The sequence below is a fragment of the Leptodactylus fuscus genome, chromosome 5, assembly GCF_031893055.1.
Source record: "Leptodactylus fuscus isolate aLepFus1 chromosome 5, aLepFus1.hap2, whole genome shotgun sequence".
In the NCBI taxonomy this organism is placed as follows: domain Eukaryota; kingdom Metazoa; phylum Chordata; class Amphibia; order Anura; family Leptodactylidae; genus Leptodactylus; species Leptodactylus fuscus.
This window is the reverse complement of record NC_134269.1, coordinates 65,624,949-65,647,926: the sequence shown is the minus strand read 5'-3', so window position 1 is coordinate 65,647,926 and position 22,978 is coordinate 65,624,949. Positions and strand designations below refer to the sequence as shown.

Below are 22,978 nucleotides of genomic sequence, written 5' to 3'. Positions count from 1 at the left end.
ACCATTTTCAGTTCTCTTGTTTCAGCACCTGTCAGCTGCCCTGTCAGCCCTGTTGCCAGGCCATGATGATGTCCTCTTATGACTTTCAATTTCTTCCATTCCTGTCTAGGGCTCCGTTACAACCAGTCACTGGTCTTAGCAGTGACTTGTACATAAACAGCAAATGACTGACTAACCTCAGTGATTGGCAACAGCAGTACCCTGAAAAAGAACATCACAAGAAGATTTCATGAAGGATTGGCAACACCTTGACCAGGCTGTCATATTGAAATGGGGAACATGGAAATGGTAAGTCTCCCTATGTTCTTTATCTACCCTGCCTGCGGCCACCAGTGACCAAGTTATTTTAGTTGGACAGATCTTGTGGCTTTGATTTAAAATCCGAGATAGACAACATTGTAAGATTTCACAGTTATACCTTGGCTGAGTCTTAATAATGTTAATTTTGCAGACATGTAAATAGTTTGGATAAGATAAAGTGAATAACGTCAATCTGTCTTGCTCAATCAGTTATATCTGAAAAGGAAATGTTTAGCTCTGAGATAATATGAAATTCATTTTCTTCCGGCATGAACTGTTATCACTAAATACCTGGACTGTGGTTTCACATAATTTATAAGTAATCTAATTATGAGATGCTGGAGAGATCTTGGTTTAAGGATTATAGATCTGTACTAAGAAAATACTTGATTTTTGGATATGGGATGGACCCTTACTCCTTCCTAAAACCACTCAAGCTACTGTAAACATTGACTTTGGAATAAACAAAAAAAAAAAGTTTATTTTGGGTATCGAAATGGCCACAGCTTTATTTAAATCACAGAAGTAAAATAATCATAGAGTCAGGTGTCTTGCTAGATCATTGGGATTCACAAATACTGTGAGATCCTCATTTATCTGACATACAGCACCTGGCCAGACAGCAACAAAGGGGTGGCACGCTCCGACTTGCAATTCTAGCAGAGCCAGTACACTTTAAGGGCACCTATGACCCTGTGCTTAACCCCTATGCCCGCCCCTGGATGACGTTACTATTATGACATTCTTTCAGGCCACTAACCTCTATTAGTTAAAATAAGTCCACAATATCTTGCCTGCAACTTCCACCTGACTCCTCAAACACCACAGAAGAGGCTATATAACACCTTAAATGGACTCAATTTCCACCAATCACAATGCAATAGCCCTTTAGAAATGTTATACACTACAAGTCCCATACAATCTCTTCTACTTTATAATTTAGCCAGTGATTGATAAATAAAATTGTTAAAGGGATTCTATCATTAAAATGAAATTTTTTGCCCCCAACATGTAGGAATAGCCTTAAGAATGGCTATTCTTCTCCTACCTTTAGATGTCTTCTTCTGCTGTTCGGTAGAAATCCTGGTTTTCTTTGGTATGCAAATGAGTTCTCTCGCAGCACTGGGGGCGGTCCTCAGCGCTCAAACAGCACTGGGGGTGTCCCCAATGCTGCCAGAGAAATCTCCAGAGGTGCCTCTATCTTCTTCTGTAATGCCCTCTCTCTGTGTCTTCTTCTAGCGCTGGGGCCTTCTTACAATCGCGACCACAAAAAAATGGTCACGGGCATGTGCAGTCGGCTCTGCCCAAGGCCTGATGGCAGAGCCGACTGCACATGCATAGAAGTTTGACCCTCAGCGCCAGAAGAAGACGCTGAGAGAGGCCGTTCCAGATGAAGAGTTCTCTCGCAGCTTTGGGACGCCCCCAGTGCTGTGAGTGAACTCATTTGCATACCAAAGTAAACCAGGATTTCAACCGAAGGGCAGTGCGGAGAAGAAATCTAAAGTTAGGAGATGAATAGCCTTTCTTAAGGCTATTCCTATGTGTTAGGGACAAAAAAAATATCATTTTAATGATAGAATTCGTTTAAGCCAGATCAACTAAGCTATGAATGTTGCTGAAAATGCATGAGATAACACCTCTTCAAGAAATACCTCTTCCACTAAAAAACTAGAACTGTCTATTTCTATTCTATTCTATTCTATTGGCAACCCTATACCCACTTATGCTGCCAGGAAAGACACAGAGTATAAAGAAGGAATGAGAGAAGTACTTGCAGTGTGTCAGCTTCTCCAGATACTACAGCAACTTCAGGACACTTACTGTAGTGAAAAACCTCACCATTGTTGGTACATGGATCCCAACCACATCAACAGTAAACAAGCCATTAAATGATGCTCATAATGATGAGAATGAGGCCATGATCTGCTTGATTTACAGGAGTCTTTGAAGGCAGTGACAGACTCTCTCTTGTTATCTCTCAATATTTTTCACAGCACTTGATGACCTTTACCCTCAGCCGCATGCACCAACTTAAGGGCATGGAATTAATGGTGCTATATTAAATAAACAATAATATTAATTCCCATGGAAGTCATTGGTAAGGTAGTGGAGCGACTACCTTATTGATGTCCGTGCCCCCATTGATCTTTTGTATGCAATGACACCTGCACTTAGGATGACAACCAAAGCAACATCCTAATAGAGCTTGTTTCCCTTATAATAATAATAATACATTTTATTTATATAGTGCCAACATATTCCGCAGCGCTGTACAATTTGTAGGGTTCAAATACAGACAGAAAGATGCATTTCAAAGAAAGTCATTTCACACAATGGGACTGAGGGCCCTGCTCGCAAGAGCTTACAATCTATGAGGTAGAGGGGGTGACACAAGAGGTAGCAGGGGCGGCATTGCTTATGCAGAGGTCAGACACTTCTGTAATAGAGGTGACTGTCATTACACAAACATAAAACTTTATGAGCCATCACTAGTGGTGTCCCTTACCATGTCTAAATTGGTTTCCAAAAACAGGTTTATAAGCTAATAAAAAGCTGACCAAGGTATGTGAAAGTAAATGAAAAAGAAAGCAGTTGATCAGCTTAGCACCATTCAAGCCTCTGATACATGGATCTCACCCTGACCCAGTGTGATATCATGTAGACATGTAACTTTGATCTGAATGAGTAAAAATCAATATTCCAGATTTATTAAGACACGATTAAAGATGTGTCATCGGAAATTTCTTGGTATTATTGTCCTGGAGTTTCTAAGCACTTTCATCCTGTCTTAATAAAGCTGGAGTATTGATTTTATTTTTTTGAACTAAGTGAGATGGATCAAAGTTTGTTCTTGTTGAAGTCTGTGAAAGCCTGACATGGACAAACAAGATTGAGACCCAGTAATAGGGGTGTTAACAAAAATCAGGGGAGCCAGCCCTAATGAATATGTACTGAATTCCAGAGTGCTATCCCTTTATTTATTAAAGGGGACGTCTTACCACCTCTACCAACTCCAGGTCTTAGCATCTGTTCATAGGCTCTGATCCTCTTATTCTGGTCCCCACTGTTTCCGAGCAATCAAGGCTGTTAGTTTTGGTGCCTGATTTGCTATTTAGACTCTACTGTCAGGAGGAAGGTGTCAGGCAGATGCAGACATGGGGTGTGAGTCTGAGCTCTGACACTGGCTGCCTCTGATTGGAGCTCTGAATCACACACCCTGCCTGACACTGCCCTTCTGACATTACAGGGCCTAAATAGCATAGTAGGCACCAAAATTAACTGCACTTCTTGCTCAGGAACAGTGAGGGATAGAGAGAAAATTCCAACTGCGCTGGGATCAGTGGAGCAGCAGCTATTAACAGATGCTAAGAACTAGAATTGGTGAAGATGGTGAAAGGTTCTCTTTAAGTGGTAAATTCAGTACTACAGCCAATAAAAGAGAATACAGCTGTATATAACAATTACACGTATTGACTCATCGGCCATAGCTTCTCTGACTAGAGTATTTCCTTTTCCTCTTTCTCTTCATCCCAAACATTTCTTCCAGCCACATATTCCCATTCAGGTGTTTTAAAAGTATCATCCTGCTACTCTGTGTCAGATTTTGAGGAAATGAGGAACCCCCATGTAAGCAAAATAATGAATGTTTAGTTTTATATGGTCAATGCTTGTACTGAGTTTTTGTGTAGTCTACCTTCGTCAGTGAATATCATATGAGAAAACATGCTTGTGGATATCCAAAATAAAGCAGAAATATGACAGGCTCAAGTATGTGGCTACATTCATCCATATAAAAAAAGAAAGAAACAAGAAAAAAAAAATCTGGGTCCCTGTTGAACAGATCTGTAATACTGAGACATATAGACTGTCATGAAACCATGCTGTACTGTAAAATGAAGCAAAACCTTTCTGAGGAGTGGGAGTCATAAGTAGGATTACGACACAACTATAGTGGAATTTGTGGCTTTATATAGACTTTAGAATATACAGTGTATTATGTGCCACTCAGTTTTATATAAAAAAAACATTAAAGCTTTGATCACATCTGCGTCAGAGTGCAGAGTCCATTGGAAATTACAGACATGAAAATCCTGCAAGCCCAATTTTTTTTGTCCAGCAATGTCAGTGAGAAAATAAGAGATACCATCATTTTTCTGTTTGAGTTCCGTACATGAAATAAGTTTGATTTAAACTGCTTTGTAAAAGAACAAATAACATATTGTGATATGACATAGAATTGTGCCAAATGACAAACCTATTTATGTTACATCAGATCCACCAAGCTCTATCACATCTATAATATTAATGTTGTCTCACAGTTATATTAAACCTATATAGGAGAAAAACAGATATCATGTCGTACCTTTGTGGGGGGAATGGCTAATATTCTGTATTACATAGTAAAGAAAGAATAACTGAAATCCTACAAGTATGTGGAGTCTTGTAAATTTGTTTACAGAAATTTGACCTTGCAGATGTATAATCTTGCACTTAAGGAATATATACACACAAGGAATACATGGCTGAAGCTTATCTTCTTCCATAGGTGTACTGTACATGTCAGCTATAAATTAACAGACTGATTTGTCAAAGTTGAGGTCAAGTACAGAAGATTTGGATAGATAACTGATTTGACCAACTTGCAACCTTTACTCCGACTAGTTAAAGTTTGACAGATCAACTTATTAAACTCCTACCTCTGGGTTGTGAGAGTGTGCAAGAAGGAAAAGGAACAGCATCTTCATTCTGCCTTCCTGCATCACCTCCTAACACAATGGCAAAAGGCTTCTACGTGACCAAGCTCGTGGCCTCTGTCTGCATCTTCTTTGCCATTGCTGCAGTGGCCACAATAATAGCTCTGGCAGTTGTTTATGTGAATGAGAAGAATAACAATAAGGTAGAAAATGGAGGAACCACAACAACTGCAACCAGCACATCAACAATCACCATCACTACAACCAGCATTCCAACCACGGCATCAATGACCACCACCACTACACCCACTATAACTAGCACTCCAACCACCACATCAATGACCACCACTACAACCAGCACTCCGACCACGGCATCAACGACCACAACTACTACACCCACTACAACCAGCACTCCGACCACCACACCAACGACCACCACCTCCGGTACAACCACATCAACAGTAAAACCTACGACCACAACTCCTGTATCAAATGAAGTATGGGATAAATATCGGCTTCCAGGACATTTAGTACCAGAACACTATGATGTTGACCTCAGACCTATTTTAACAATAAATGCCGAAGGACTTTATATCTTCCATGGGGTCAGCAAAGCCTATTTCACATGTAAAACACCAACACGACATGTCATTATCCACAGTAACAAACTCAATTATACAGCGGATCCAGTGCTCACCGATGAAGATGGAAATGTTATCAGTACAAACAAATACTTTCTAGTGGAGAAGACCAATTATTTAGTACTACCTCTCAATGTACAACTGCAGGCTGGGACAAAGTATATACTTCACACCACATTTGTGGGGGAACTGGCGGATGATCTGGCAGGATTTTACCACAGTGAATATGTAGAAGATGGCGAGACCAAGTAAGTATCAGTATAATAGGCACTATACTCTATCTATCTATCTATCTATCTATCTATCTATCTATCTATCTATCTATCTATCTATCTATCTATCTATCTCTACATCTGCTTATTCATTGCATATTATCTGTAGAAATTCAGAAATTCATGTATTATGTTATTTTTCCTGGCTTATAATAGAGGAGTAACAATGTATGAGCTCCTTCACAGAGCCCTGAAAATGGAGGAACAGATAAATGCCTTGTAACTTTAGTTGTATAAATCTACGTTACACTTATTTCTTGCAGTGCTGTTCCTTCATTTTGACATAATGTCTGCAAGTTAGGGCGTAGAAGTTGACTTCTGGAAGTGTTGCATTGACATTTTAAAGAGTGTTCTATTACAGTGCTGCTCCATAGCAATTCTTTAATTTGGAGGGTTGTTGTTGTTTTTTTGTTTTTTTTAACAACATTCACCATATTGTATAAATGACATAGGTCAGTAGAATTGTGGTGATACAACATTTTATATATATATATTTTTTTAATGTTTTAGTAGTTTTGCACAATGAAAACGTGTTATGATACTCTAGTTACACTTTTATTGACACAGATGTAGTGGAGCTTGTTTTTTGCTGGATTAGTTGACATGTTCATCTATACAATATTAGGGTACATTTTGCTTGTTGATCACTTTCTATTCTTTTTTCTGAGAGATAGGATGTACAACAAAAAGCAAATCTGGCATTGTGTCTTTCTGAGATGGTCTTCATGCAGTTTAAAAAATATATATGTATATATTTTTATCATTTAGTTCATATATATATGTGTGTATATATATATATATATATATATATATATATATATATATTAGCAGGAGGACCCCGCTTTGCACAAGTATATTTCATTTTTTGTTTGTGTAGTGGTCCCATAAGAATTGCCCAGCTTTGCATTGGTGTATTTTTATGTTGTTTGTGTGTGTGTCCATAAACATCATGTGATCATGTGTATCTCAGTTTGGATATCAGTGAAAAACCTGCAATTGGTTGTTATGGATACCTGGATTAAAGCTGTGTGAATGTGAACTTGTGTAACAGTGTCATAAACAACACACTGTCCCTTTAAAGCTGACTTTAAAGCAGTGAAGAAAAATGGCTGGCTTGTTATGAAAACCTAGAGTAAAGCTCTGATGTGTGATGGTATGTGCCGAGATGTCTATCTAATCCTCAGATGGTGTGATACTGTGTGCCAAGTTGTGTATCTAATCCTCAGATGTTTGTTGGTGTGTGCTGAGCTGTATATCTAATCCTTTGATGTTCACTGTTGTTTGCTAAGATGTGTATGTAATCCTCTGATGTGTGTATCTCAGTTTGGATATCAGTGTTGGATACACCTGGAGTAATGCTGTGTGCATATGGTGTGACCGTGTGTATGGCACTTGCAATATGACTGAAAGACTTGCAGGTTTGTATTGGCTAATGCAGGTCATTATTTTGGGTATACTATATCTCAGGAATGGTACGTCCAAGAGAGTTGAGGCCCTGTCTAATTCCTTCCCAGATACCTGATGTATTTGTGTGCCAAATTTGGTGAAGATCGGTCTAGTTATTTGGCTGCGCATAAAGAACAGACAGACAGACTGAAACTCATTTTTATATATATACTAGCAGGAGGACCCGGCTTCTCACAGGTATATTTCATTTTTTGTTTGTGTAGTGCTTGGTTGTTATGGATACCTGGAGTAAAGCTGTGTGAATGTGACCTTGTGTAACAGTGTCATCCACAGTGCCCTGCTTCTTTAAAGCTGACATATAGCAGTGAAGAAAAATAGCTAGGTTTCTATGGAAACCTGGAGTAAAACTCTAACGTGTGGTGCTCTGTGCAGAGCCGCGTATATAATCCTGCGACATGTGGTACTATGTGCTGAGGCGCGCATCTACTCCTCCGGTGTGTGGTACTGTGTGTAGACGCGCATATCTAATCCTCCGGTGTGTGATACTGTGTGCTGATGCGCGTATCTAATCCTTCGACGTGTGGAACTGTATGCAGACGTGCGTATCTAATCCTATGGCGTGTGGAACTGTGTACAGACGCATGTATCTAATCCTTCAGCGTGTGGTACTGTGTGCTGAGACGCGTATGTAATCCTTCGGCGTGTGTAACTATGTGCAGACACACACATCTAATCCTCTGGCATGTGGAACTATGGGCTGAGATGCGTATCTAAGCCTCCGATGTTTGGTACTGTGTGCAGAAGCACATATGTAATCCTCCCCCATGTGGTATTGTGTGCAGTAGCGCATTTCTAATCCTCTGCCATGTGGTATTGTGTGGAGAAGCACGTATATAATCCTCTGGCATGTGATAATGTGTGCAGAGGCGCATATTTAATCCTCCGGCGTGTGGTAGGGCATGCTGAGCCGCGTATGTAATCCTCCGCATGTATAACTGCATGCAGACATGCATATCTAATATTCTGGCATGTGAAACTGTGTGCTGAGGTGCGTATCTAATCCTTCAACATGTGATACTGTGTGAAAACCTGCGTATCAAATTCTATGGCATGCGGTATTGTGTGAAGACACACATATCTAATCCTCCCGCGTTTGGTACTGTGTGCAGACGCGCATATCTAAACCTCTGGCGTGTGGTACTGTGTGCAGATGCACGTATCTAATCCTCTGGCGTGTGATACTGTGTGCTGACACACGTATCTAATCCTCCGGCATGTGGAACTGTATGCAGACGTATGTATCTAGTCCTTCAGTGTGTGGAACTGTGTGCAGATGCACATATCTAATCCTAGGTCTGTGTAACTGTGTGCAGAAACACGTATCTCATCCTCTGGTGTGTGATACTGTTTGCAGAGACACATATCTAATCCTCCGGTGTGTGGTACTGTCTGCAGACGTGCATATCTAATCCTCCGGCGTGTGGTACTGTGTGCTGAGGCGCGTATCTAATCCTCCCCCGTGTGGTATTGTGTGAAGACACGCGTATTTAATCTTCTGGCGTGTGGTACTATGTGCTGAGCCGCATATCTAATCCTCTAATGCGTGTATCTCAGTTTGGATATCAACGTTGGATTGTGCATATGCAGTGACCGTTCGTATTGCAGTTGGAATATGAGTGAAAGAGTTTCAGATTTGTATTGGCTAATGGGGGTCATTGTTTTGGGAACACTGTATCTCTGGAACGGTATGTCCGAGCGAGTTGGGGCCTCATCTTAAATCGTCCCGGACATATGATCTATCTGTGTTCCAAATTTGGTGAAGTCCGGTCCAGTTGTTTAGTCGTGCATAAAGAACAGACAGATAGACAGACAGAAACTCATTTTTATAATATAGAGAGATAAGAGGAATATTACAGCTATTATGATTGGTTCTTCTGTATCTCATTACCATTCATAGATTGTAAGCTCTTGCAAGCAGGGCCCTCAGTCCCATTGTGTGAATTGACAATTTCTTAGTAATGTATCTTTTTTGTCTGTACTTTAACCCTACATATATAAATAAAATGTATTATTATTATTGTTACCATGTCTGCTCAATTACAGGATCATAGCCACTACACAAATGCACCCTGCTGATGCCCGGAAGGCTTTCCCCTGCTTTGATGAGCCAGCATTGAAGGCTACCTTCAGCATCACCCTTAGACATAAACCGGATTATGTAGCACTGTCAAACATGAATCTTTTAAGTAAGTGTTTACTGTTGTGAAAGATAATATGTAGGAAATTGAATAAAAATTCCCCAGTATACGCATTTAATTAATGAAGGGTTAACGTATATAAGGATAAACGTTCTGTATACGTATAAATTACCACATTGCACAAATTCAGCTATAAGGTCCCACATTGCACTTTTCTTCTTTTTTTTTTGCAGATTTTGCTGCTGTTCTTTGAGTCAACGCCAGGAGTGAATTAAGCAGGTTGGAGTAGTAGAAGAGCTTCCTATATATCTCCCAATGCATTTGTAGCCAACCTTGGCTTTGGCTCATAAAACTGCAACAAAATCTGGAACAAAAAAAAGCTGCGGCCTCAACATAAAAGTGATGAAGGCAGAATATACTGAATATATATCTGAATGTATGTATTTGTAATATCTGCTTAGCTGTAACAGGAAAGTTTGGGTCAATTATTTACTCAAACATTTTACTTAAAGGGGTTGTCTCATAACAAGGATCCTATCTATACTGCTAGTTTATGTGGATATAAGACTTTTCCTAAATACATTGCTTTATCAAAACTGCTTTGTTTGGCCATTATCTTAATTTATTCACTTCATTGTTGACACTGGCCCTTGGGATTATCTGCTTATTTGTAGCTGCCTGCTTCTGCCTGCTGTTGGGGGGGGGGGGGGCTGACAAGCAACGGAGCTCCTCATATAGCGGAGGGGAGAGGTGAGAGCTCCGGGATTACTGTGCTGTCTATCTTCAGCTTTTCCACTTATCAGCCGGTTTAATTGAATTTGGCTGATAAGGGCTGAGATAAGGAGTCTGTTACCTCTGTATGTAATGCAAGCGCACTCAAAGCCAGCTCTGCTACATCAGTTTCCACATCAGCGTCATACTGTGGATCATAGCAGATAGCAGAGCAAGTGAAACCCCACCCACCAATGTGCGAGAAATCCAGGAAGTGAAGAGAGTACAGAGCCTTCAGGCTTCAGAACAAGAGTTATGGGAATACCCCTTTAAAGGGGTTTTTGGCCTATCCTTAGAATGGTATATCAATATTAGATGCATCGGGGGGCTGAATCTTGGCAAACCAGCTGAGGAGTTGCTTGAGGGTGCCGCAGAACTTTACAATGAGATTACAGGGAAATATTGATGCTAAAACAATATTTTATCATTGGTTCTTATTGTGTCACCATAATTTCATTTATGTAACAGTCCTGAATGTTAAATGTTGCTTGGGGCAGGTTCACACTAGTGCCCGATCTCCGTTTTGCAGGTTTCCATTTCTTGCCCGAGAAACTGGACAGGAGACGGAAACCTGCAGTCAGTTTTCAAACCCATTCATTTGAATGAGTTCAGAAAGTGTCCTGCTGTGACTGCCTGTGAGCGTTTTGTGCTCTCCGCGGCGAAACCAGTTTTTTTAACCGGACACAAAGTTGGACATGCAGGACTTTGCGTCCGGTTAAAAAAAAACGGTTTTGCTGCAGAGAACACAAAATGCTCACAGGCGCTCACGGCCGGACACTGTCTGCCACGTTTCCTTCTTCTGTTGGCAGAAGACGGAAACCTGAAAGCGGATGTGAACCCACCCTTATAGTGAATTAAGTTTCATTAAATATAGTATGTGAAAAATTTGTTGTGTGTGTGATGATCTCATGGACTGCAGTTACCAATACATGCTCATCCACAAAGAAGAATAAATGGGCATACACATGTAAAAGAGCTCTCTTTTGTTGACCACAGCAACCAATCTGAGCTCAGTTTGCATTTTACCAAATTGCTTTAGCAGAACGTAAGAAGCATTATAATTGGTTGGTAGGTTAAGTTTTTGTGTTTGTGTCTCAATAAATGTGGCCATGTCACATTTATGTGTGTACTTATAATACTCTAGACGTCCAATAAAACACCAAAAATGAAAAAATGTAATCTACGATAAAATGTTTGTTGAGCTAGAGTGTGTTGACTGAAATGATCTTGCTTCAGGTGAGACCACTGAACAGTGGGAGGGTGAAGAATGGATTGTTTCTACGTTCGATCAGACTCCAAAGATGTCAACATATCTGGTGGCCTTTATAGTTTCTCAGTTTTGCTATGTTGGAGACGATAGGGTAAGTATATATTCTTTTTAAGTAAAATTCTGCTTGCATCAATTTACAATAAATATACATAAAACTGATGCCAGAAATGAGCCCCACCCCTCCGCTAAGCCTGTCACGTTTTAACAACGCTTTTAAACAAGCAAAATTTCCAGTTTTTTATGCCAGAAGACTGATGTACTGCCCTTGATAAATTCCCTGATAGTGTTAACTATGTGGACTAACATTTTGCATAATATATTCCAATATAATTCCATAATGTTTCCTTCACCTTTCATGCTGATATTCTGACTCCTACTTGATTCTGGAGAGCATTCTATTGTAGAAGTACAGCTGATTCCTAGACAGTAAGGACACAACCAAGCCCTGTGTACACAAGGTGCACTCCTTGACTGTACCTGGACCATGTTAGTCTCTTTTAGTGTGAAGACAGACTGTGTGTATAAATATATCCTCCCATTGAAGCTTATTCCACAGAATCTGATGAAGTATGCCACAATTTTATTTTATTTTCTGTTGTATTCTTACAGAAAAAAAAACCCCTCTGTGTGCCTCAACATGGTAAAAGAATGTCCCACATTTTGATTTAGGCCTCATGTACACATCCATTTTTATCTTTAAGATAATCCTTTAAGATAATCATTTAATAGCCCTACCATGAGGAAATTCAGTGTGTTACAGCAACATGGATAATACACTAATATATTACATGAAAATAACACCATACAAGCTCATAACAGATAGAAAAAGGTACAAGGAGTCATAGCAACTGAAAGAAATAGAAAGACCTCAGGATCATTTACTTCTCTGTGCGGAGTGATCTCCGCTTAGCCTGATGTTGATTATACAGCCTGACTGTGGTTGGGAGGAAGGAACTCCAATAGCACTCCTTCTCGTACTTGGGGTGAAGCAGTCGGTCACTGAAAGTACTGCCCAATGCTATCGCGGTCTGATACATGGGATAGGAGTTATTGCCTAGCATGGAGGTCACCACGGACAGTATCCTTCTCTCACCCACCACCTGTACTGGGTCCAGGGGGCTCCCCAGGACAGAGCTGACCCTTCTAATCAGCCTGTCAAGTCTTTCTGTGCATGACTGCTATGCCACTCCCCCAGCAGGCCACTCTGAAGTAGATGGCTGATGCTACCACAGGGTTGAAAAAAGCCCAAAGAAGTGCTCCCTGGACTCCAAAGGCCCTCAGCCTCCTGAGCAGGTACAGCCTGCTGTGACCCTTTCTGTGCAGCGCATCCAGGTAATCAGTCCAGTCCAATTTATTATTAAGGAGCACACTCAGATACTTATAGATCTTGACTATCTCAATGCCTGTCCCCTGGATGTCCCCCGGATTCGGAGCACTTCTCCGCTTACTGAAGTCCACCACCATCTCCTTTGTCTTCCCAGCATTAATCCTGAGCTGGTTCTGCTGGCACCATTCTACAAAATCCTGGTTTTAGTCTCTATATTCCCTGTCATCACCATCAGTGATGAGGCCTACTATTGTAGAATCATCGGAGTACTTTTGCAAGTAACAGCGGTATGAGTTGCACCTAAAATCAGCATTGTACAGTGTGATGAGAAATGTGGCAAGAACTGCATGAACTGTACCTTGTGGTGTCCCTGTACTACAGATCACAGTGTCAGACACACAGCCCTGGGCTCTCACGTACTGAGGTCGATTTGTGAGGTAGTCTAGGATCCAGTTGGACATGTGATGGTCCACTCCAACAAGGTCCAGCTTGTCCCTCAGTAGCCCTGGCTGAATGATGTTAAAAGCACTGAAGAAATCAAAGAACATTATTCTCATAGTGTCCCCTGGTTTCTCCAGGTGAGAAAGAGCTAAGTGAAGAAGGTGGATGATGGCATCATCCATTCCAATGCCTGGCCTATAAGCAAACTGGAAGGGGTCCATAGCAGAGCTCACTAGAGGTTGGAGATGTGTCAGAACCAGTCTCTCTAGGACCTTCATCCTTCATTAAGTGGGATGTCTATAAACTTTTTAAATTTCCTTGCTGCATCAAGGTGTCTGTTTTTGAAGTGGTTGTCCCACAAAGTAAACTCAGCAGCAGGACTTCAGTCTCGGTCCATATTCAACTTGAGCTCAGCCAGTCTGAGCGAGCACTGCAATTGACTGGGGTGGCGATCTTCAGCCTTAGTGTCCCAGGCAAATAATGACAAATTTTTATTGACTGGCAGTAAAATCAGTGCTGTATATTAACCCCTGAATACTGGAAAGCTGATTCAATGACTTCTAAAGTAATACATATAGGCACTGATGCATATGCTAGGAAATATTTAGTAATTTTCCTCTTTTACATCAATATACAGGTTAAAATCTGGGGCCGTAAAAAAGCAATTGTAGATGAGAATCAAGGAGCGTATGCACTGAATATCACAAGGCCAATTTTGGAATTTTTTGAGAAATATTATAATGTGCCTTATCCTCTGCCAAAATCAGGTATGTGTATATATTGCATTTATGTACAATGGTGGTTTGCAATACAAATGTATATATAAAATTATAAAAAGGCATCCACAGCACATCCATTTCACGTGTTAGGCTGTGTGTGCGGACAGTTGTGTAGTAAAACTTGTATTTTAACAATGAGGTCTCTCCCCTAGACCAGGTAGCCCTTCCAGACTTCAGTGTGGGAGCCATGGAGAACTGGGGACTTGTAACATACAGAGAGACTTCACTTCTTTATGACATTCAGGAATCTTCCATTAGTAACAAGGAGAGAGTGCTTACCATAATAGCCCATGAGCTTGCACATCAGGTTGGCTATCTTATTAATATTGTTTATGATATGTTGTCCTTGTGTATTTGACTATTAGTGATTAGAAATTCTGTGAAAATATCAAACCCCCTTCCATATACTAGAGGCTACATGGCGACGTGTATCACATGACGGCACGTTTCTGGCCTGCAACTTACTGTCACACAACTATTTTACAAATGCAGTTTGAATCACCAAATTATCAAATCACAGATATGTTGCTCATGAGTTATAATATTTTATACAATCTGAGACCAAAACTCCAACTTTTTGGGATTCTTTGCAGCTGCCAGATGCATATTGTGGCGGGTTGCAACAGTATAAGCAATGTCACAATGTGACGCATTGCTGTGTAGCCTTAGCCATAAACAAAATTTTGCACGTGTAGATATTTATAAGAATAGTGCCGGCAAAGTTAATCCACATTAAGGTTAGGGCTACACAGAGACGTGCAAAACTTAGACAATTCATGGGACCAAAAATATTTGAGCCACATGTTTTCTACTTGCTGTTACTTTTTCAACTCTCATTTGTCTCACAAATCACAGGCATGTCACATGATAGTCACAGGTCACACCTTGATCTATGGCTGGAAAGGCATGAGCAACTGGCAACCAAACATCCAGGAATATTGTATTATTTGCATTTCATAGTCATGTAATGTCTTGGATAGCAATGAGACCCAAATGACAATCAGTGGGTGTGATGTTACACAATGTTTATGTTGGGCAACACATGTCACTATGCAGACCATTATAGGGAGTGTGCCACCAGACCCCAGCCAATATACCCAGCCCGGCAGATATTTATCTGTATTGCTTTAAGTAATTCTCACCTATCTATGTGTAGGCTGGGATTATATGCTTAGTTTCTGCTCACAGACTCCTAAGGGCCCCTTCACACGGCTGAAATGCACACGTGTTTTTTGCACGTTTTTTTACGCGTGTAAAAATGAAAACGTCGCGTTTACGCGACGTTTTAATAGATGGCACGTAAACGCGGCGTTTTCTGTGCGTCTTTTGACCGCGTAAACGCTGCGTTTACGCACCGTCTATTAAAACGTTGCGTAAACGCAACGTTTTCATTTTTACACGCGTAAAAAAATGTGCAAAAAACGCGCGTGTTTCAGCCGTGTGAAGGGGCCCTTAGAGTCACTTAAAAGGGTTGTCCTTAGGCTAGACTATAAGTATCTGATCAGTGGGGGACCACCAGGTGGCACAGATCAGCTGTACAGGGCCACTTCCATTCCAATGCTATACACAATACAGGGACAGAAGCAGAAAGCTTTGCATCCTGTGTAGATGCCAGGCACCTATTGAAGTCAGTGGGAGCTGAGCTGCATTGATAACATCTTGCCTCTTACAAGTGAAAGTTTTCTGCTTCTGGCAATGTACTGTGTATAGGCCCCCTACCAATCAGGTATTTATGGTCTAGACCCACTTCCTGCTACACTGCACCAAATACTCAGCTATGAGGGCCGTCTACTACCAAAGACTCTCCACCCACATCCCAGACTTCACATCTGCAGGCGAGAAGAGGAAACTCTACATCCTACGGGGAGAGGAGGAGACCACTGTGGAGATCGCTGCCCAATACGTGTCCAGCTGTCACCAAACAAGAGGAAGATGAGATGCATGGACTATCAAACCCCCTACCCCCATAGACTATTAAACCCCCCACCCACCAACTGAACACCACTAAGCGTCCCCCATCACCTTTTTACCCCATACCCACGATACCCACACACCCCAAACAAGAACGACGAGACCCTAAGGACACTCAAATCCCTAACCCACAGACCCCGTACCCACCCCCCTCCACCAACCCCAACCCCCTTTTCTTTTTTTTTTTGCTTTGGCAACACCAAATGTTTTATTCTTTGGTAATGCTAATAAAGCTCATTTGTTTGTTTGTTTGTTTGTTTGTTTGTTTGTCTATCCTAAGGGTAGGCCATAAAATCCTTAGTCCTGTAAAACCCCTTTACGCAAAGTACAGCAGAATTTTCCTCATATGCATCAGAAGTTAAACTTTAAAGGGATTCTATCATTAAAAAAATCAATTTTTAACTAAAAGCACATCAGAATAGCCTTTAGAAAGGATTATTTTTCAGGTCCATGCTGTTGTTTTTGAGTTTTGTCATCTTTTTTCGTTATGCAAATTGGGTGTTCCTTCAGTGCTCAACACACAGGCTCGTCATAGGTTCCAGCGCCGCCACTCTCTTCTTGTGCTGACATGTCTCCGCAACATGACTTGTCAAGTGTGTCTTCATGATAAAAATACTGCGCATGCTCAGTTGGCTTTGCCACTTCGCCTTGGACAGAGCCACTGCACATGTCTAGTCTGATGTGCTTTTACTTAAAAGTCATTTTTTTAATGATAGAATCCCTTTCAAGTAAGTTTACAGTAAGATTATATGTCATACACCACAGTAACAATGATAACTTCTCTTACTTTTGTAGTGGTTTGGCAATCTTGTAACAATTCGATGGTGGACTGATCCGTGGCTGAATGAAGGTTTTGCCTCATATGTGGAATATTTAGGAGCCGACTATGCAGAGCCCACCTGGAATATAGTAAGTTACGATTTTCTTACAGCAGCATAACAAATCTGGATGAGAGGTAGCCATGAAGACTGGATAATAAAATAGACCCACAAGTCCCACAATCAAGTTATCATCTATGCAAATGATATGTGATACATGTTTTATTGTTGGGACCTACACTGATCACTTCAATGGGAGTCTGAAGCCCCCTACCCATTTGTACTTACTACACACACAGTGAGGAGAAGTTGGATTGAGCAGTGGTCAAGTATGCACGTTACTTCTTCATTCAAAGTCTATGGAAATGACGGAGATATCCATCAATCCCCTAGACTTTGAAAGGATGCACTGCATGCATGAGCATCCACCACTCCATTATAACTTCTTATTGAAAGGTAGTAGCAGTGGGGCCTTGGGACCCCCATTGCAGAGATCAGTGAGAGTCCCAGCAGTGCGGTCCCCAAAGGACTGACATATATCACCTATGCTGTTGATGTGTGATATATGTTAATTTTGGATATTTCATTAGTTATGTCTATCTGAATAATAATATTGTATAACTAAGATTAATGAATCACATGGCTGAATAGGCTATTGACCTTCATGTTGGAGGATTCCTTTTGACAGTGCAACTGCACTAGAGTGAATATCGCAATGGGGAAGACCATGCAAGTTGTATGTGGCTCATGGAGTGAAAGTACCCAAACCTGGTTTGTTTCAACTCCTTTCCTAAGATGGCAAAGACAAGTGCAGACTCACCTCTCCAGTAACTGCAGTGTTATCTCACACAGGAATGGGAATTGATTGAAGGGTCATGGAAATGGTATAGAAGGGAAATCAAACACCAGGCCCTTTTGCCCTGGGTGGGAAACCCTGACACAATAATGGGCTAGGACAATTTTGATCTTTGTGGCAGGATTCCCTTTCATCTATGTACACCACTGGCTATACCACTGGTCATTTGGCGCCTGCAGATATAACCTGAACCCCCACCAGTATTCTATAGGCTAAGCTACAGGAGAATGTGTTATATTTCTGCATAACATAATACAGGAGACTAAAAACTAATAGCCATGTCTTTGTCCATAATAATATGTCATATATACTGTACATATATGTGATATTCATAATAACTAGAGATGAGCGAACAGTAAAATGTTCGATATTCGTTTCGAGTAGCCCCTCAATATTCGACTACTCGAATCGAATATGGAACCCTATTATAGTCTATGGGGGGAAAATGCTCGTTTCAGGGGTGGGCAACATTCGATCAAATTATACTTACCAAGTCCACAAGTGAGGGTCGAGCTGAATTCTCCGAGAAGTCTTCTCCTTGCAGCATCCCCGCAGCATCTTCTGGCTCTGAATTCACTCTGACAGGCATCGAGCCTGGGCAGAACCGACTGCGCATGCCCGTACTACAAGCGGACATGCGCAGTCGGCTCTGCCCAGGCCCGATGCCTGGCAGAGTGAATTCAGAGCCGGAAGACGCCGTGGGGAAGCTGCATGGAGAAGACTTCTAAAGGTAGGAGAAGAACCAGCGTTGATTGGCCGACTGTATAGCATTCGGCCAATCAATGCTGGTTCTGCATCGAACTTTGACATTCGAATAGCGAGTGGTACTCGATCGAGTACGAGTATTTCGAATACCGTAGTATTCGATCGAATACCTACTCGATCGAGTACTACTCGTTCATCTCTAATAATAACTAGTATGTTGGTCTTTACTGAATGTTGCAATCCCAACACAACCACACAAACATGAAATGAGATTAATTGGTATGCCGATTTTGGAATATATTGAATTTTGACAAAAATGACATGTTGTACTAATAAAATTTTATTGTCACAATTACAGAAAGACCTGATCGTGCTTTATGATGTCCACCGAGTGATGGCTGTTGATGCTTTAGCTTCTTCTCATCCACTCTCTTCAAGGGAAGAAGATGTGAACACTCCATCAGAAATAAGTGCACTTTTCGATTCCATCAGTTACAGTAAGGTAAATTGTTTAATATACTTAAGCACACGCATGCACACACTTACTAGCCACGTGTAGTTCTCGTCTCACAGACCCAACCTAGAGACTCTTCATTCTGTACTGCACCTCTTTCCCATGAAACAGTTGCTAAATCCAAGATACTTGTTACACTTAAAGGAAGAAAACCTAACCTAACGTGAGGGTGATGCCATTAGCCTAGAATCACAAATGCAGATTTTATGGCAATTTGTGCTACAGTTTCATGAATCAAAACCAGGAGTGGATCCAAAAAAAAGGGATAGTATGAAGGATAGACTCATGTTTCTCATCTCTATTGTATTCTCTCCTAGCTTTGACTTTAAAATTTGCTTCAAACTGCCTCAAATACTACATTTGTGATTCAGTCTAAGCTAATTGGTAATAGGAATTGTAATTCCAAAAGCTGGAATCATACCTGAAGTATTAAATACAACCTTTAGTGCCTAAAGTAACAAGCTGGAAGGGAATAAATTTGTTTTTCATTTATACCTCCCATTTCATATTAATCCAATCCTAGTTTTGACAAAAAAACAAAACAAAAAAAACAACCTGCATTAAAAGCTGCACAAAAACCAGAAACAGATACTGCATGATTTTGTGCAGTCACAGACTAAGGTCCCATGTTGCGGAAAAGCAGATTTTTTGTTGTTGGCAAGAGTGGATTGAGCAGAAGAGAAAAGTATAAGAGCTTCTTCCAACATAATCCCCATTCCTTTTGTAGCCACTCCTGGGTTTGGCTAAAAAAAAAAAAAAAGGCAAAAGCAGCTTTTCCGCAAATTGGGGCCTCAGTCAGAAGTGGATTTGCTATAGCTGTACATCCCATTTCTTTCAAAGTTTAAAGAAACTATCCTGTTTCTAGAATTGATGTCCTATAGGGTAGTGCTACAGTACCTATACTTGTCGCTACAGTTTGCACAGCGAGTGAGGATAGGCCATAAATACCAGACACCAGATAACTCTTTTAACATTACAGTCAACAAGTTAACGTGTAACTGTTATTAAAATTCTTTATTTTATATGCAAGGTTATGTTTAAAGGGGTTGTCTAAGAACTAGGAAAATTGAATACTGACGACTAGCTGAAGTTTGCTAAGGAGACTTTTTCCAGGATACAGCATGTATGGTGTGTGCTAAACACACTGACCTAGATTTAGGCTTCCTCCACACAACTGTAGTGGTTTGTACTGTCTGCAAAAAACATGTCAGTATGTCATCTGCAAAAAAAGACTGTCAAAGTGCTGACAAAAATAGGACATTAATTACAGTTGGATTTGACACGGACACACAACTGCCAAAAATGTGGTTGTGTGTCTGGGCCTATGGAAATACATGTGTCTTACTTTTGATCCTCAACTGTGGGTCCGTATTTGTGGATCAAAACTATGGTTGTGTGCAGGAGGCCTAACTAATAGACAGTGTAAGCTTAGACAGGCTGTGAAAACACACCAAATTCATCACAGTAATACATTGGGCATATCTGGTGTATATTTCAATCATCTAGTCAATCTTTATATCACCTTTCAGCTGACTTAATTTGAGCCCGCATTTTGCCACATAATCTGGACACATTTTTAGTGCATTGTGGCACATTTAAGCCATGCCCCCTTTATCTGAGCATCCACACCAACATGACTAGCAAGTTGAAAAATTTTAGCCCAAACTAGATTTTTCACACTGTGCCAAAGATGCGCCATATTGTGCCAAAGGTGCACCACATATATACCAGTGTATAGTTGTAACCTCACTAGTAAATATGGGTGACTGACTTTGGCTGGTATTACATGAGGAGGCAGCTCCTTACCCTGCCTCTACACTCCCTGCCCAGTGGCAAGACAAAAAGACAAGTAGTCGGATACTGGACCAAATCTGTATATTAAAATGCCAGGGTTTACACATTCATGTCCACCTAAATAGAAGTCACAGTAAAGCTTCTCTTAATGGTAGACAGAACTTTGTCCCTGTCCCAGAGTATTATCAAGTATTCACAGACGATTTTCCCCCTCCCCGTATCAATTTGTCTGAAGACATCACTGCTGAGCACTTTCTGCCTTTATCGTCAGTCGGTGGCTATCTCTAGCAGGACATGGAGCTGGATGATATCAGTGACAGACTGACATTCAATTGCTAACTGTATATAGGAAAGGAAGTAAGACCTGATACCCTAGTCACCAGGGCTGATTCTGCTGTAGCCACTGCCTTCATTAGATACACATTAGTTGACGCCCATCATAAAACACATAAAAAGAAAATGACTTTTATCTATTTGGATCATCCTTGCATTTCTATCTATCTATCTATTGTGATCATACTTGCATTTATTTCAGGGTGCATCAGTTATTCGGATGTTGTCTACATTTATCACTGAAGACCTTTTTGCAAAGGGACTATGTGTAAGTACCAGCCGCTGATCAGATGACATTGCTATGGGCCTCCATGTATGCTGCTTCTTTATTTATCAACCATGTTATACACCTGTCATAGCTGTTATCTGCTTACATGCATGCAATGATGGCTATAACTACCATACTAGGAGACTCAGAGGGTGTTGCCTTAAAAGCCCTTTAAAATGAAGGTAATGTAATACTAATGTGAAAAAGTGCATGAAAACTAAGGCTAAACAAAATGTTTGTAAAATGCTAAGGACTCATTGACACTTTCCCATTGTAGCTCTGTATGGTTCAGATCCATAATGGAGCACTCACAGAAATATAAGGGCCCATACTGGATCTATTTTAGTTTTGTATAGATTTTCAAGTATGACTTTGTGTACTGTCATATTAGCTCCATGTATAGTGCACCAGACATCTTATTATTCGGATGTCAGTCTTAACCCAGTTTTTTCCTACCTTTCCTAGGACTACCTCAACAAATTTGCCTATGAAAATACAGTGTATACTAATCTGTGGGATTCCTTACAAGATGTAAGTTTAGATAAATGATCAATCTCCTACATTGTCTATTTGTGCATACAACAGGAAGGGATTTTCAACTGTATCTCATAAAGAGGGTCCACATTTTGCAAATATCTGAATGGTTTTGAGTGTGACGGCTTATTCACACAAGCAAGTTTCTTAGAAAGAATATGCAAATGTGTTTCCCAGGATGTAAATAGGAAACACTGCCTCAGTATGCTGCCCTCTATTGGAAACAGCTCCCTTGAACATCATGCCCGACATTCAACAAGCCTTTAATTGCAATGATGTGGGATTTTGCCAAGTCAGTATCATCCCAAACCTGTCTTTTTTTGTGGCTCATTTCATTCACTTCAATTTATGGGTTAGTGAAAGGCATGGAGGACACCCAGATACCAAATGGTTTCGTTATTAAGGGTCAAAACAGGTCGGTCTTAAAGGTGCTTAAATAGTAAACTAGTTACCTGCAGTTTGAAGTCAATGGGAGCAACAAAAATACTTATGCAGCAAGTTGGTGGCTTCTACAGGACTTGCGTGGCTTTCCTAAAGTCTGAGAAAGCTTTAGTTTGTAGACTCCTGGTTATCCATTAGCTATGTCACAAGTGGTACTGTAATGAGAAAACTGAATTCACTAAACAGGTGCGAAAGCTTTTCTATTGCTTATGTATTATGAGAAACAGACTGAAACACATCTAAGCCAAAACCTGAATGTCCCACATGCACATGGAACAGAAATGTTTCCTTTTTGGATCAGTCACCTTCTGCTCTTTATTCTAGGTCTATGACAATGAAACAAATGCAGTTACCCTTCCAGCCTCAATTGAAGCGATCATGAACACATGGGTCTTGCAGATGGGTTTCCCAGTGGTGACAATAAATACAGCTGATGGATCTATAACACAGAAACATTTTCTTCTAGACCCCAATTCCACAGTCACTGCTGTATCACCATATAAGTAAGATGAGTTTTATAAGAAAACTTGTGTCTAGATGAACTGCTTAATCCGATTGTTGTGGAGCTGTTGGATGTAGTGGCCACATGGTGGGTTTATGGGGCTGATGTACGGCGAGTTGGGAGAGCCATGTACTGGTTGCAA

General features: G+C 40.7%; 1 protein-coding gene across 1 annotated transcript in view; it reads left to right on the top strand.

Annotated features, from left to right (window-relative positions):
* Positions 1-230: 230 nt before the first annotated feature.
* Positions 231-22,978, top strand: part of LOC142202922 (aminopeptidase N-like) — a 48,018-nt gene continuing 25,270 nt past the window's right edge. The window contains exons 1-11 of the mRNA XM_075273309.1: positions 231-288; positions 4,847-5,883; positions 9,418-9,560; positions 11,520-11,644; positions 13,959-14,088; positions 14,253-14,407; positions 16,867-16,980; positions 18,809-18,952; positions 21,294-21,359; positions 21,825-21,890; positions 22,659-22,837. Coding sequence (XP_075129410.1) covers positions 5,075-5,883; positions 9,418-9,560; positions 11,520-11,644; positions 13,959-14,088; positions 14,253-14,407; positions 16,867-16,980; positions 18,809-18,952; positions 21,294-21,359; positions 21,825-21,890; positions 22,659-22,837 — 1,931 coding nt within the window. The 5' untranslated portion in view covers positions 231-288; positions 4,847-5,074. The remainder of the gene's footprint in view (positions 289-4,846; positions 5,884-9,417; positions 9,561-11,519; positions 11,645-13,958; positions 14,089-14,252; positions 14,408-16,866; positions 16,981-18,808; positions 18,953-21,293; positions 21,360-21,824; positions 21,891-22,658; positions 22,838-22,978) is intronic.